The 13971-nt window shown below is 39.1% G+C and overlaps 1 protein-coding gene across 5 annotated transcripts in view; it reads right to left on the bottom strand.

The window, feature by feature from the left end:
* The window catches only part of POLH (DNA polymerase eta), a 29293-nt gene that overhangs the window by 3517 nt on the left and 11805 nt on the right, over nucleotides 1–13971 (bottom strand). For all 5 annotated transcript variants that reach the window (XM_027127358.1, XM_027127359.1, XM_027127361.1 and 2 more), the window contains 6 exons: nucleotides 8002–8171; nucleotides 6294–6397; nucleotides 5068–5187; nucleotides 4351–4474; nucleotides 3529–3594; nucleotides 310–479 (listed from right to left, as the gene is read on the bottom strand). In XM_027127358.1, coding sequence (XP_026983159.1) covers nucleotides 310–479; nucleotides 3529–3594; nucleotides 4351–4474; nucleotides 5068–5187; nucleotides 6294–6397; nucleotides 8002–8171 — 754 coding nt within the window. The remainder of the gene's footprint in view (nucleotides 1–309; nucleotides 480–3528; nucleotides 3595–4350; nucleotides 4475–5067; nucleotides 5188–6293; nucleotides 6398–8001; nucleotides 8172–13971) is intronic.

The following is a 13971-nucleotide window of genomic DNA, read 5'->3' as shown; positions in this document are numbered from 1 at the left end:
CATTATCAAGGAAGATGATTTTAAGATAGAACCATCAAGCAGTTGAGAGAAAAGTTCCCTGAAACTTGAGTTCTGTACTCCTAAGTACAATTGGTCATTCCCCTGACTATAGCAAATTGATATAGGCAGGGATAGTATTGGTTCACTCTGCCTCTCAAACCAAATGTAGGCAAAGAGGCTGCAGCTGAGCTGCCTTGTTTCTGGTGCTTCTACTGTGTCCTGCCCCAGCTGGAATGCTTATATACCCACTAATTTTAAATAAAGACAGGGTTTAAGTCTCAAAAGAAGATGAGTTAGAAGGAAACTCACCATTCAGTTTGGGTTCCTGAAGTGTTACAGTTCCTGATGAGAGCAAATGCATCATGGCTCATCTTGTGAGCATCATAGCGAGGAAGGGCACAGCAGCGGCGCAGGCTGCTGAGACGTCTGTCTCCTTGGACGCGAATGCTCACGACCAACTGAGTGGCCACCCTGTCATTCTGTGGGTGTAAATGGATTGAGACAGAACTGAAGTTACCTTGAGCATGTGGATTCTATATAGTGATGTCTGTGAGAGGAAAAAACCAGGGTGACAGAATGGTTTGGGAATAGGTTTAATTTTTTAAAATTTTGTTCTGTTTCTGAGTATAAATAATTGGAGAAGACATAATTTAGATGATGGAATATTAGAATATCTAGGATATTTTGACAGGTAATGGGAACAGGACAGAATAAATGAAAATGGATTCTCCTGAATGTTTTGTTTTGTTTTTTGGTGGTGTCCGTGCAGGAAGATTATACTAAATACTTGTAATACTATATTCTAGTTTATGACTGAAGGAGGGTTCATGTAAGTCATTGAAAGGGTGTCAGGATTGAGTAGTGGATCTATTCTTTAATCTGCTCTGATGCTCTTATGCTTAAGAGCAGAAGTGGACTTACCTGGTGGCACAAGTGGTTAAGAATCCGCCTGCCAATGCAGGGGACACAGATTCGATCCCTGGTCCGGGAAGATTCCACATGCCGCAGAGCAACTAAGCCCATGTGCCACAACTACTGAGCCTGCGCTCTAGAGCCCGTGAGCCACAACTACTGAGCCCGTGTTCCACAACTACTGAAGCCCATGCACCTAGAGCCCGTGCTCCTCAACAAGAGAAGCCACCGCAATGAGAAGCCCACACACTGCTATGAAGAGTAGCCCCTGCTCGATGCAACTAGAGAAAGCCCATGCGCAGTAACGAAGATCCAACGCAGCCAAAAATTAATTAATTAATTAAAAAATACGTGTTTGTTAAATGCATAAATATTTCAATCTTAACAACAACAAAAAAAAACAGCAGTAGTTTCCACTAGCGCCTCCTTACAGCCCATCTATAGAAGATAAAGTGTAGTGAGCCTGCCTCTAGAGAGCATGATCATTGATACACTTTTCAGTGACGTCTAAGCACCTGAATACTGTTGATGCAAAGCAAACTAAGAAATAAAGGTCGAGGCAAGAAGGTAAAAAGTATACATAGGGATCCCCTCAAAATCGAAAGATTCTAGTGAGAAGAAACACCCCTAAGACAAACCAAGAGCAGCAACCAACTTCTAGGTAAAAATACATTTTGTATTTTTGTGCATTTTGTAAATACAGTTTATACAGATTTGTATATCTCGAGAGAATACAAATAGGCAATTACAAACAAGTCCTTGTTGACTAAAACCGTTCAACTATAACTGACTGCCTACTATGTATCAGGCACTATCTAGAGATATAGGAGAGAACAAAAAGTCCAGGCCCTTCTGGATCTTATCTTGTAGTAGGAGCTGCATATAATAAACAAGTAGGCATGTAATAGAAATGACCACAAAGTGCCATGGAAAAAAGCAGAGTAAGGCAGGGAGTGATGGAGGCTGCTGATATGACAGGGGAGTTGGGGAGAAGGGGAAGGTGAAATTTACTTGGTGTGTTAAATAAATGGGGAGGAGGCCAGCAAGTGGAGTCTAGAGGGGAGTGAGCTAGGGGGAGATGATAGGACATAAGGTCATTGACTGTTAGAGAATAAAGAGATGAGAACGGAGCGACACCTAGTGGGAAAAGTCAAATAGACCCATAACACAACCTCTTTACGATGCCTCCCAAAGAACATTTACCACCACCTCAGCTAAAAAGGGGCAAACAGGTAATTATAGATGATTCCTGACAGTATACAGTTGATGTCTCAACTGGAGAGGACACATCAAAAAATACCATCAGGAAAATGGAAATAAAATCCACAGAATGGGAGAAAATATTTGCAAATTATATATTTGACAAGGAACTTATACCCAGAATACACACAGAACTTTTAAAACTCAATATAAAGAGACAACCCACTTCAAAAATGGGCAAAGGATCTTGACAGACATTTCTCCAAAGAAAATAAAATAGCCAGTAAGCACCTGAAAACCATGAGATACCACTTCACACCCACTAAAAATTTTTTAAAAAACAATAACAAAGATATAGAGAAATTAGAACCCTCTTACATTGCTGGGAGTGTAAAATAGTGCAGCAACAGTCTGGTATGCTAACATAGAGTTGCCATGTGACTCAGCAATTCTACTCCTAGGTATATATACAAGGGAAATGAAAACATGACTACACAAAAATCTGTACATGAATGTTCACAGCAACATTATTCATAATAGCCAAAAAGTGGAAATATCCATTCACTGATGAATTGATAAATAAAATGTGGTATATCCATTCAATAGAATGTTGTGATAAAAAGGAATAAAGTACTGATAGATGCTACAATATGGGTAAACCTTGAAAATATTATGTTAATTGAAAGATTTCAAGCCAGTCACTCAAAAAGCCACATATTCTATTATTCCATAGATATGAAATGTCCAGAATAATTAAGTCTATAGAGACAGAAAGCAGACTAGTGGTTGCGTAGGTCTGGGGGAGTAACTGTTAGTGGGTATAGGATTTCTTTTCTGGGTTATGAAATGTTCTTAAATTGATTATGGAATAGTTGAACAACTCTGAAATATACTAAAACTACTGAACTGTATACTATAAATGGGTGAATTTCATGGTATGTAAATATATATATATGTATCAATAGAGCTTTTTTTTTGAAAGAGAGAAGATAAACTAATCAGATGTTTCATCTTTGACCTACGACTCTGTCTCTAAAACTGAGTACTTCTTTGTCACATGGACTATGTTAAAGCCGAATAATTTACAGTCCAAACCCTAAATGTCCTGCTTAATGGTTCTGTACTCTGATGAAGATCCACTGTATATTCAGAGTTGCAGTAACATTTAGATAATATACAAAAAAGTAAAAGCAAATGGTAATGAGGGAGACAGGGGTAGTCAGGTCTTACGTTCACAGATCCAGGCTTTTGAGAATCATACTGAGTTTTATGGCAGTTTTATGGGAAAAGATAAAAGATTTCTTAAAATTTTCCAGCTGGTATCTTTTTGTATCTTTGTTTCTACTCCATAAGGTAAGGAGCAACTTGTATTTAAATCCCAAACCTCACCCCAGGAATAAAGAAAGAAAATCTTACATCATTTCGGTCCTTGATTAGTCTCTCCTCTAGTTCCTGGGCTAATTGCAAAAGCCACCATTGTACCTAAAAAAAGCATTGAGACTTTAATCTTTCATTTAAAGACTCTAGGTTTATTATAGAACTGAATGGTGGTTTTGTTCAGTTCTCCCCAAAATGGAAGTGTGTAACAAAGTCTCCCCTGTTACAATCCCCAGATCATAGAAATCTTCCGTACTCTGACCTGCCCTAGCTCAAGAGCTTTCATTCTTTTCCTGCTGGCATGCCATCAGGTGAATTTCAGGCATGTTCCAGCTCTGAGAAAAAAAGACACAGTGGGCTTCCCTGGTGGCGCAGTGGTTGAGAGTCTGCCTGCCGATGCAGGGGATACGGGTTCGTGCCCCGGTCTGGGAAGATCCAACATGCTGCGAAGCGGCTGGGCCCGTGAGCCATGGCCGCTGAGCCTGTGCATCCGGAGCCTGCGCTCTGCGACGGGAGAAGCCACCACAGTGAGAGGCCCGCGTACCACACACACACAAAAAAAAGACACAAACTTGAGGCATAATATCCTGGCCTCCTAAGATTTCACCTACCAAAAAATGAATAACTCCATTTCAAACTTCAATCAGCTCCATTCTATTTCTTTTCAGATGGAAGAAAGGGAAAAAATAATAATAATAAAAAAAATCCCAAGTTAAACTAATCAATTTTCAGTACACAAAAAACCTTCTATTTCCTTCATATTTTACAGCATAAAGGTCCCATCTAACTTTCCACAGCTACCAAAACCTACCCACCAACTCCCTTAAAAGAGGCAATGTTCTGTCAAGAATGTCTGCCTACCTGTTCCCGAGCAGCCAGAGCTGTTTTTCCTGGGAAGTTCTTGCTGCAGGCAATGGTTTTGGGTATTTGCCTGGGTCTAACTGGATCATGTTCAATCCCCCGGCACATGGCATATAGCCAAGATCTAATGAAACCAGCAAAAAAGTTTAAGGTGAAAGCAAATGATTATTCTTGTTAAAACAAAATACCTATATTATACTACCTTTTATCCCTTTCATGAAAAAGGAAAAATTTGTTCAAAATTAAGTACACCTCACCCGTAACAGAATCCTTGCCCTTCCCAATGAATTCCAGTAATGATAAATTGCCGAGGAGAACACATTATGCTTTCTAAAGCCAAGTCATCATTTGTGTTTTGGGAAAAGTGCCAACTAAGCCACAAATTTCATATCCCCAAGTATTTTTGGTACTTAGTAAGCAAAAATACAAGGATTTTTAAGAGAACAACAGCATCTTAGCACACATAAATATTGTACATGTGTATATCAGAGCTTCAGAATAACAGCTCCTATCTACCAACCTATTTAGGCACGTGAAAAAAACTAGACTAATAGGTTATAATGATTTAATATTTTAAAGCAAAAGGACGAATGCAATTACCTCGAGGAGCAAATATTAACCTAAAGATAGGTCTAGATTTTACCTGATGCTCTTGTCTACGTTTGAATTTAGCATATCCATAAAGGTTATGATTGAAAAGTATTAGGAATCACTTACCCATTCTTCTCCCCAAAATGACTCTGGAGCTGGGATTCAGTGAACTGGGTCAGTTCTCCCATGTATTCTACCCCCAGGGTTTCAATGACAGAAGCCCCTAGCTTTCCTCCAAGATTACGGCTAACAACAACCAAAAAAAGACAAAAGATTTATAGGTCACATCATAAATATCTAGTTAGCAGGGAAAATGAGAACACACATTGGTCCTGTAAACTATTGATTTTCTAGCATAAGACTAGACGACTCTGGGAATTCAGTACTCTGGAAGTTAGGGCCTGGGAAGAAGACTAACCATAGCATAAACACAAGGGTAAAGTCATTAATTAGTTATCAAGTCAACTGTGTATAAAACTTTCAATTGTACAGGACCTACTGTCCCATTTAGGGATTAAAATTCCACCTCCAAAACAAACCCCTTCCATAGCTAAAACATTTTATATTTAAGAATATAGTAAAAAAAAAAAAAAAAAACAACTCTTCAGCTTGGCCTTTGAGATGTCTAATAATCTGTCCTCAACCTCTCTGTTCAGTCCTTTTTCCATCACTTATCTTCCTCAATATGGTCCCAGTTCACTGGAAATATATTTTCTCCCTCTTGGTGCTCAAAACAGTCTCCAAATTGGTATTTCTCTTCTATTCTCATCTGACTCTCCCATGCCTTTTTCATAAGTCCTTCTCAGATGACTTTTATGAACTTTGGTAACTACCTGTACAATTCATTTAGCAGTTACTCACATATAGTCTTGATGATAGCACTTTCACTATTGCTTTGAACAGATATATCTTGTCCCTTCAACAATATTATAAGCCCTTGTCAAGGACACACTATTGGTATGCACAACCTAGTTATTAATTTTATTTGGGAGCAATTCAGTAGCCCTGAACAGCTTGATATGCTACTAGAACAAAGAAAAGAAGTAAAATTCCTATTTGTTATTTAGTAACAGGCTTGAGTAAAAAACCTAGAAGGAAGTTAAACATATAGCTAAAAAACAGTTCATTCTTTTAAAATTCAGGATTAAGTATCTTCCACAGATAATCCGGAATTGAAAGTTCATTAAGAAAAAAATCTCAGCATGTTTGTAAAATTTTCTGTGTCATCTCCCTCCTGTCCCCATGGTACCTATTTTCCCTGGCTCCAATCCTTAAGGAACAGAAGAAACTACAACCAGAGAGGGCCTTCACATATATAGAAGTGAAATTTAAGGTGCTCCCTGAATACTTACATTTTGCTAATAGGCACTTGGCTGAAGAGCTGTGGGACTGACCCATGTGAGACCAGGGTCTGCCGGTTGGGCTTGTTTAGTCCACAGGCCAGCTTTGCCAGAACCTGGAGCATAGAAAGTATAAAAACCCCATTACTGTCAACACCCACACACAGAGTTGGTGAATATTAACACACACATATACACGCATACACACGGCACAGCTTAAGGGCTGTAACTAATGGTTTCCACGTTAAAAACAAAACCAAAACCAGAAACTCAAGACATCTCCAAAGCTTGGTGTCCCACAATATCCACAGTGGAAAACATGACCCACTATCATTATCCTCATTGTCCTTTCCACATCTTCCATTCTCAGTCTTTCTTTAGTCATTTATTCCACCCTCATCTATTCCTTAAGGTTTTCCTATTTCAAGAGGGTGAAAAAGTAGAGAAGCTACAGAAGAGACTTAAGATGCATTTCTTAGTATGTCCATATGAAAATGCTAAAACAAACTCATTTTACCCTACTCCATTTATATACATTTCTTGATTAATGGTTAGTCCATTTTGAGTCCCGGATTTAATACAGATTACCATCATTTAGCATCTGTGATAAAGACTGGGCTCGAAGTCATTGTCCAATAGCAAACATCTTCTTATATTAAATAAGACTTCAAAATGAAAAAACCCTTGAGAAGTCTTTTCAAAGAATAAGGTACTTCAGTGGTATCATTTAACAACTTATAATTGGTAGGAAAAATATAAAATCACTCTTCAGATTCATTGGAGATTCCCTGAAACTTCTACTAGGCCACATTTAGTCTAGTTTAAATTATTACATTGAGACTTTTGTTTCCCCTCCCTCCACCTAACCAGAAAAAAAAAAACCCCAAAACTCTACTGAGTAGTTTGGCAACTTTCCTCTTCTTGGGAATTCCCTGGTGCTCCAGTGGTTAGGACTCGGTGCTCTCACTGCCGTGGGCTGGGGTTTAATCCCTGGTTGGGGAACTAAGATCCCACAAGCTGAGCAGTGCAGAACTTTCCTCTTCTTGAGTGAGGGAGAGAAGGTAGTAACTAGAAATAATCAGCCACTGCCCAACTACTGAGTCTACACCAAAGGGGATGAAGATCCCAGGGCCACACTGCAGTTTAATCAAAAAGCACAGAACAAAAGCATAGAACACGCAGAACTCCACATAAGAAGTGAGATAATACTAGAAAATTCAGCAACCGAAAAGGAAAGAAATAGGTTCCCACTAGCCTCCTCCTTTCTTTGTTTGCTTGCAGGATCTTAGTCCCCTGACCAGGGATTGAACCCAGGGCCCCTGGCAGTGAAAGCGCCGAGTCCTAACCACTGGACCACCAGGGAAGTCCTGCCTCCTCCTTTCTTTGGATAGTTCAGTCATTAAGGAAATACTGTGGATACAACTATGTAAATAACCATTTCCAGCAAAATTTTCAGCCTGCTTCTTAGGAAAGTACATGTGTAATGTCAATCCCCATGATAAAGAATTACTTAGGTTTTTATTTGGTCTTCACCATGAAGTTTAAGTAGAAACTCATTTCAAAGTATATGTGTAATGATTTAAATGCCCCACTCATATCTATCCTGGCTGTTTGTTTTTTGTTTTGTTTTTGTTTTTCTTTTTTTTTGTTTGTTTCTATGCCTGCTGTGTTTAACTACAGATATCTGTGTTTCTCTTTGAAATCTACTATTAGCCTTCACCTTATTGTGTGAAATCCCGGCTGAACACTGAAAACCAGTCTGCCTCTCTATGGCTGCTCTCATTTCCTCCACGATCACTGCTCCCACAGTGAGCTGTAGGTCTGGAGAGGTGGTGTTATCAGTCTGAAGAGAATCAAGCCATTGCAATAAGCCTTGTTTTCGCATTTCCTCTGAAAAGTTGAGAGGTAACAGTTAGACTTCTTTTTTAAAAAATCAGGGTTTTATTTGTGTTATCTAATGCAGAAATGCTTAGATTTCAGGTACTTTACATATGTAGGTTTTCACCAAAAATGGCAGCCGTTTTAGAAGACTATTCAGTATCACAACAGAGATAAATTTCTCCTTCATACCAATTCTAGCAGCCTTATCTCCCAGCATAGGCTGAACCTTATAAGCTCTAATAAGCAACAAATATTTTGTATTGTCTTTCATGAGTAATGATTTAAAAGTACATCTGTTTTCTCTCTCCAGTTTTTGAACTTTCTTCTTCCAACTTCCCTTGCACATCACCAAAAATTCTATTAAGTTACTCAATTAGAAAATATTCAGAATTATCGCACGCTTCAGTATAAACTTAAGTTAGCATTTATGTATTTTTAGAGACTGGTTCCAGTTGAATACCTTAAGTCCAATCAGAGGCACTAGAAGATTTATTCTCTTGACAAACTATTTAAATTAGAAGTAGCTTTGTACCTTAGGGCTTTGAAAATACCTTACTATCCAATTTAGAACTAGTCATAGTTTTGAAAAACATTTTAAAAGTATTATATAACAAGGAAGTTAGGAAATATACACATGCTGTTTTAAAGAGGCTGTAATGAGGTATGAACAAGGCAAGAAAATTCAAAATATCTTGGAGAGGCAGAGTGAAGGGTCACATATATGGAGAAGAGGAGGAAGATGAGCACATAAAAGGAAGTATTTTCCAGCTATTGAGGGCTGCTGTTTCTCTCCTTTGCTGGTCTATCTCCCTCCTCTAACACTGTAACTGCAGATACAGAGCAACGTTCTCCTCTTCTCTGTATATATGCTTTTTCTCTTGGTGAACTGGTACTGGCTTATGTTTCAATTTGTTTATGCTAAGTACATGCAAATCTTAATCTCTATCCCCAAACTCTTAACTTTAATCCCTTATTTCTACCTCCCTACAGAAAAAGTCTTCTTGAATTTTTCATTACAGTATCAAACAAAATACTACTAAAGTCAACCTTTATTATATCTTCCTCCCCAAAGGTTCTCTTTCCCAAACAACTCCCTATTTCTCTTAAAGGTTTAAAATCTAATATTGGCTTCTTTTTTTTTAAATTAATTAATTAATTTATTTTTATTTTTGGCTGCCTTGGGTCTTCGTTGCTGCCCACGGTCTTTCTCCAGTTACAGCAAGCGGGTGCTACTCTTCGTTGCGGTGTGCGGGCTTCTCATTGCGGTGGCTTCTCTTGTTGCAGAGCGCGGGCTCTAGTAGTTGCAGTACGCAGGCTTAGTTGCTCCTTGGCATGTGGGATCTTCATGGACCAGGGCTCGAACCCATGTCCTCATCGATGGCAGGAGGATTCTTAACCACTGCACCACCAGGTAAGTCCCTTGGCTTCTTTTCTTTTATTCCCCTTTATTATAGTTACTTAGTTACCAAAGCCCACTTCAAAATATTTCACATATCCATTGCAACCCACTGTATTTTATTCAGCTTTTCTTCATTCTTGCCTAGGCCACCTCAAACTTCTTTGTTTGTGGTTCTTGTTTGTTTGTTTTTGGCTGCACCGTGCGGCACGTAGGATCTTAGTTCCCCCACCAGGGATCAAACCCATGCCCCTAGCAGTGGAAGCGCAAAATCTTAACCACTGGACCACCAGGGAAGTCCTCATAAATTTATAGTTAACTCTTAAAAATCACGTAGTGTTAAGTCTTCCAACTTAGTTCTTTTTCAAAATTGTTTGCCTATTCCACATCCTTTGCATTCCCATACAAATTTTAGAATCCGTTTATCAATTTCTATAAAATCCTGCTGGGATTTTGGAGAGAATGCAATGAATCTGTAGGTCAATTTGGGGAGATTTGAACTCTAATATTATTTAATCTTTCAATCCATGAGCATGGTCTCTTCATTGATTTCATCTTTAATTTGTCAGTGATGTTTTGTAGTTTTCACTGAACTAGTTTTTCCACATATATTGTTAAATATATCTCTAATAATTTTATGGTTTTAATGCTATTCCTTTTTAAATGTCAACTTCCCATTTTAAATTTTAATATATAGAAATACAATCAATTTTTGCATATTGACTTTGTCCCCTGCAACCTTGCTAATCTCACTTATTCTAGGTTCTTTTTTTGCAGGGGGGAGTAGATTCCCTAGGATTTTCTATAAACATGGGCGTGTCACCTGCATTTGACTAGAACTGTTCTAAGAGTGAGCACTGGTAATTTGTGCCAAAACTTCGGAATTAAACTGATAAACCTCTAGCTATGGCCCACAACTCTAGGGACCATAACTACAAAAGAGAAGTCCCTATACTGGTAACAGGTGTACCTTCCTCTGTGCTATGAGCTGATTAGTGCCTTCCAAGCTCCCTCTGGTTGTTGGCAGAATTTATCATCTTGGGGACTTCCCTGGTGGCAAAGTGGTTATGAATCCACCTGCCAAGGCAGGGGACGTGGGTTCGATCCCTGGTCTGGGAAGATCCCACATGCCATGGAGCAGCTAAGTCTGTGCGCTACAGCTACTGAGCCTACGCTCTAGAGCCGGTGAACCACAACTACTGAGCCCGTGAGCCACAACTACTGAGCCCGTGAGCCACAACAACTACTGAGCCCACGCCCCAGAGCCCGTGCTCCACAGCAAGAGAAGCCACCGCAATGAGAAGCCCACGCACAGCAACAAAGAGTAGACCCCATTCGCCACATCTAGAGAAAGCCCGTGCGCAGCAACGAAGACCCAATGCAGCCAAAAATAAATAAATTAATTAAAATAAATAAATTTATCATCTTGTGGCTGTAGGATTGAGGTCCCCATTTTCTTGCTGGCTGTCAGCAGAGGGCAGCTCTCAGAGCATAGCCATGGGGGCTTCTCCAAAGGCCCTCTTACAATATGGCAGCTTACTTTGTCAAAGCCTGCAAGCAGTCTAGCCAACTCTTACAGCTCTCAACTTTGGCAGTTGATTGATTGATTTTTTTAATTTTTAATTTTATTTTTATTATTATTATCATCTTTTTTTTGGCTGCTCCAGGTGGTATGTGGGGATCTTAGTTCCCTGACCAGGGATCAAATTCATGCCCGCTGCAGTGTAAGTGCGGAGTCTTAACCACTGGACCTCCAGGGAAATCCCTGATAGTTGATTTATATTTTTTTATACCACTACACAACTGTTTCTTATTATATGCATTCACATGTTCAATACTTGCTTAGAAATAAATGAGTTAAGAGGAGCAAACGGAGAACAAATGAGTTCTTTAGCTAACACAAACCAGTTACAGAATGGCCCCGAAGGGTAAGTTTTCACTCTGATAATTTTTGAGTTATTTTTAATTAATCTTACTACTTAAACTTTCCACACACATAACTATTTCAGAAACAGAAAAAACAAAGTTGCAAATGCAGCATGGCTGAGTAGGACCCATTAAGAGGCACCATGGTAAAGTTGAATGGGAACTTCAGTATAAAAACATCACAAATACCTCGACCCTTTTCCCTAGCTTTGAAATATGTCACATCCACGAAAAACAATTTCTGGGAGGGTATATGCACTTAGATCAGCTAATTTCTGTTATGAGGTTTTTTTTTATATTACACACATCATATGAAGACTCAGGAGTATGATATATCATCATAAATCATTTCCTAGACATTGTACTGTTCTGAGCACTCTAAATAATAAGATATCACTGCATCTCGAAGCTTAATATTTAAACTAGACACAATAAAGCAACTTTTTCCTTCATATATGAATACCTTTTATTTCCTCATACAGAAATAAGATTTCTTTAAAACACTGGCATTTTATATAAAAATGTAAGAAAGATAGGTATAGAAGAGGCGCATGTCCATTTGAAGTAACATTTGACCTCCAACAAAGGTATGTACCATCATCTTCACCAGAGAGCTCTTCAACAATGAGTTGCCCTCCAAAACCAATGTAACGTGTAATAATAGTTCTTATTCTGAGGTGTGTAGGTTTCAGTGGGTCTGTGAATCTCCTGAAAACTACATGCAAAACTGTTTTACATGTAGATATGTATTTTTCTGAGGCAAGCAAGGGTCCACAGCTTTCAACAGATTTTCAAAAGGGCATATAGCCTTCAAAAAAACCCTTAAACAGCAAATAATTTAAAGTACTATAAAACCAAACACAACCACACAAAATCTATGGGATGCAGCAAAAGCAGTCCTAAGAGGGAAGTCCATAGAGATACAGGCCTTCCTCAAAAAAACAAGAAAAATCTCAGGGACTTCCCTGGCGGTCCAGTGGTTAAGATTCTGCGCTTCCACTGCAGGGGGCATGAATTCAATCCCTGGTTGGGAACGAAGATTCCATATACTGTGTGGTGCAGCCAAAAAAAAAAAAAAACCAAAGAAAAACCCAGAAAAATCTCAAATAAACAATCTAACCTACTACCTATGAGAATTAGAAAAAGAAGAACAAACAAAACCTAAAGTCAGCAGAAGGAAGGAAATAATAAAGTATTATAAAACCAATTCCAAATGTTTATTTAAAAAAATTAGCTACACAGTAAAATGTAGTACACAAAACTAAGCCCCCGACAAAAAAGAAAGAAAAAAAACAATAACAGGACTTCCCTGGTGGTGCAGTGGTTAAGAATCCACCTGCCAGTGCAGGGGACATGGGTTCGTGCCCTGGTCTGGGAAGATCCCACATGCTGCGGAGCAACTAAGCCCGTGAGCCACAACTACTAAGCCTGCGCGTCTGGAGCCTGTGCTCCACAACGGGAGAGGCCGTGACAGTGAAAGGCCCGCGCACCGCGATGAAGAGTGGCCCCCGCTCGCCGCAACTGGAGAAAGCCCTCGCACAGCAACGAAGACCCAACACAGCCAAAAAAAACAAACAACAACCCCCCCCAAAAACCAACAACAACAACAACAAAAACACAACACAAAAAACAAAACCAAAAAACCCTTCCTTACTCTGATCCCAGAATAATAATAATAAATCAATAAAGGCAAATGTACCATAACTTTGCCTCCTTTAAGTGGCACATTACATTGTCCATTGTTTCTCCCTAAAGAACTAAAAGAGCTGCAGCCTCCACCTTGATAAACTCAGCTATCAGGATCAGAGAATAAAATAATTCCTCAATGGTCCTTCCCGTAAGTTTCCCTGGGTAGTTGCACCTCTACCCTTCAATACAACATATTAAAAGGCATCATACAACTGTTGACAGCAAAACTAAACTTTAATATCTTACATCTTACTTTAAAACATGGAACCCATGGAAAATTCACCACTGTAACTAGAAATAAACTAAACACTCTTGGAGCTTTTTCTGAACAAATCTGTATTGTTTCTACAAGTAATAACATATGCCCTGACAAGTCCCCCAAGAAGTTAACTTGCTATAGATTTGTATCCTTTTGGTTAACGTCCAACATTCAAAGATTTTCACTAAAAGAGCTCTTCTAAATAAGAATAATGTTGGGATTTCCCTGGTGGCATAATGGTCAAGAATCTGCCTGCCAGTGAAGGGGACACGGGTTCGATCCCTGGTCTGGGAAGATTCCACATGCCGCGGAGCAACTAAGCCCATGTGCCACAACTACTGAGCCTGTGCTCTACAGCCCATGTGCCTAGAGCCTGTGCTCCATAACGAGAAGCCTGCGCACTGCAATGAAGAGTAGCCCCTGCTCACCCTAGCTAGACAAACGCCATGCACAGCAATGAAGACCCAGTGTAGCCAAAAGTAAATAAATAAAAAATAAATTAATTTTAAAAATAAATAAATAAAAATAATGTTACAAAA

This window comes from Aethalodelphis obliquidens, unplaced genomic scaffold, assembly GCF_003676395.1.
Source record: "Aethalodelphis obliquidens isolate GAN/ISIS:26980383/991018 unplaced genomic scaffold, ASM367639v1 scaffold31, whole genome shotgun sequence".
Lineage (NCBI taxonomy): Eukaryota > Metazoa > Chordata > Mammalia > Artiodactyla > Delphinidae > Aethalodelphis > Aethalodelphis obliquidens.
Note: the sequence above shows the minus strand (reverse complement) of the source record. Positions and strands in the feature narration are given on the sequence as shown.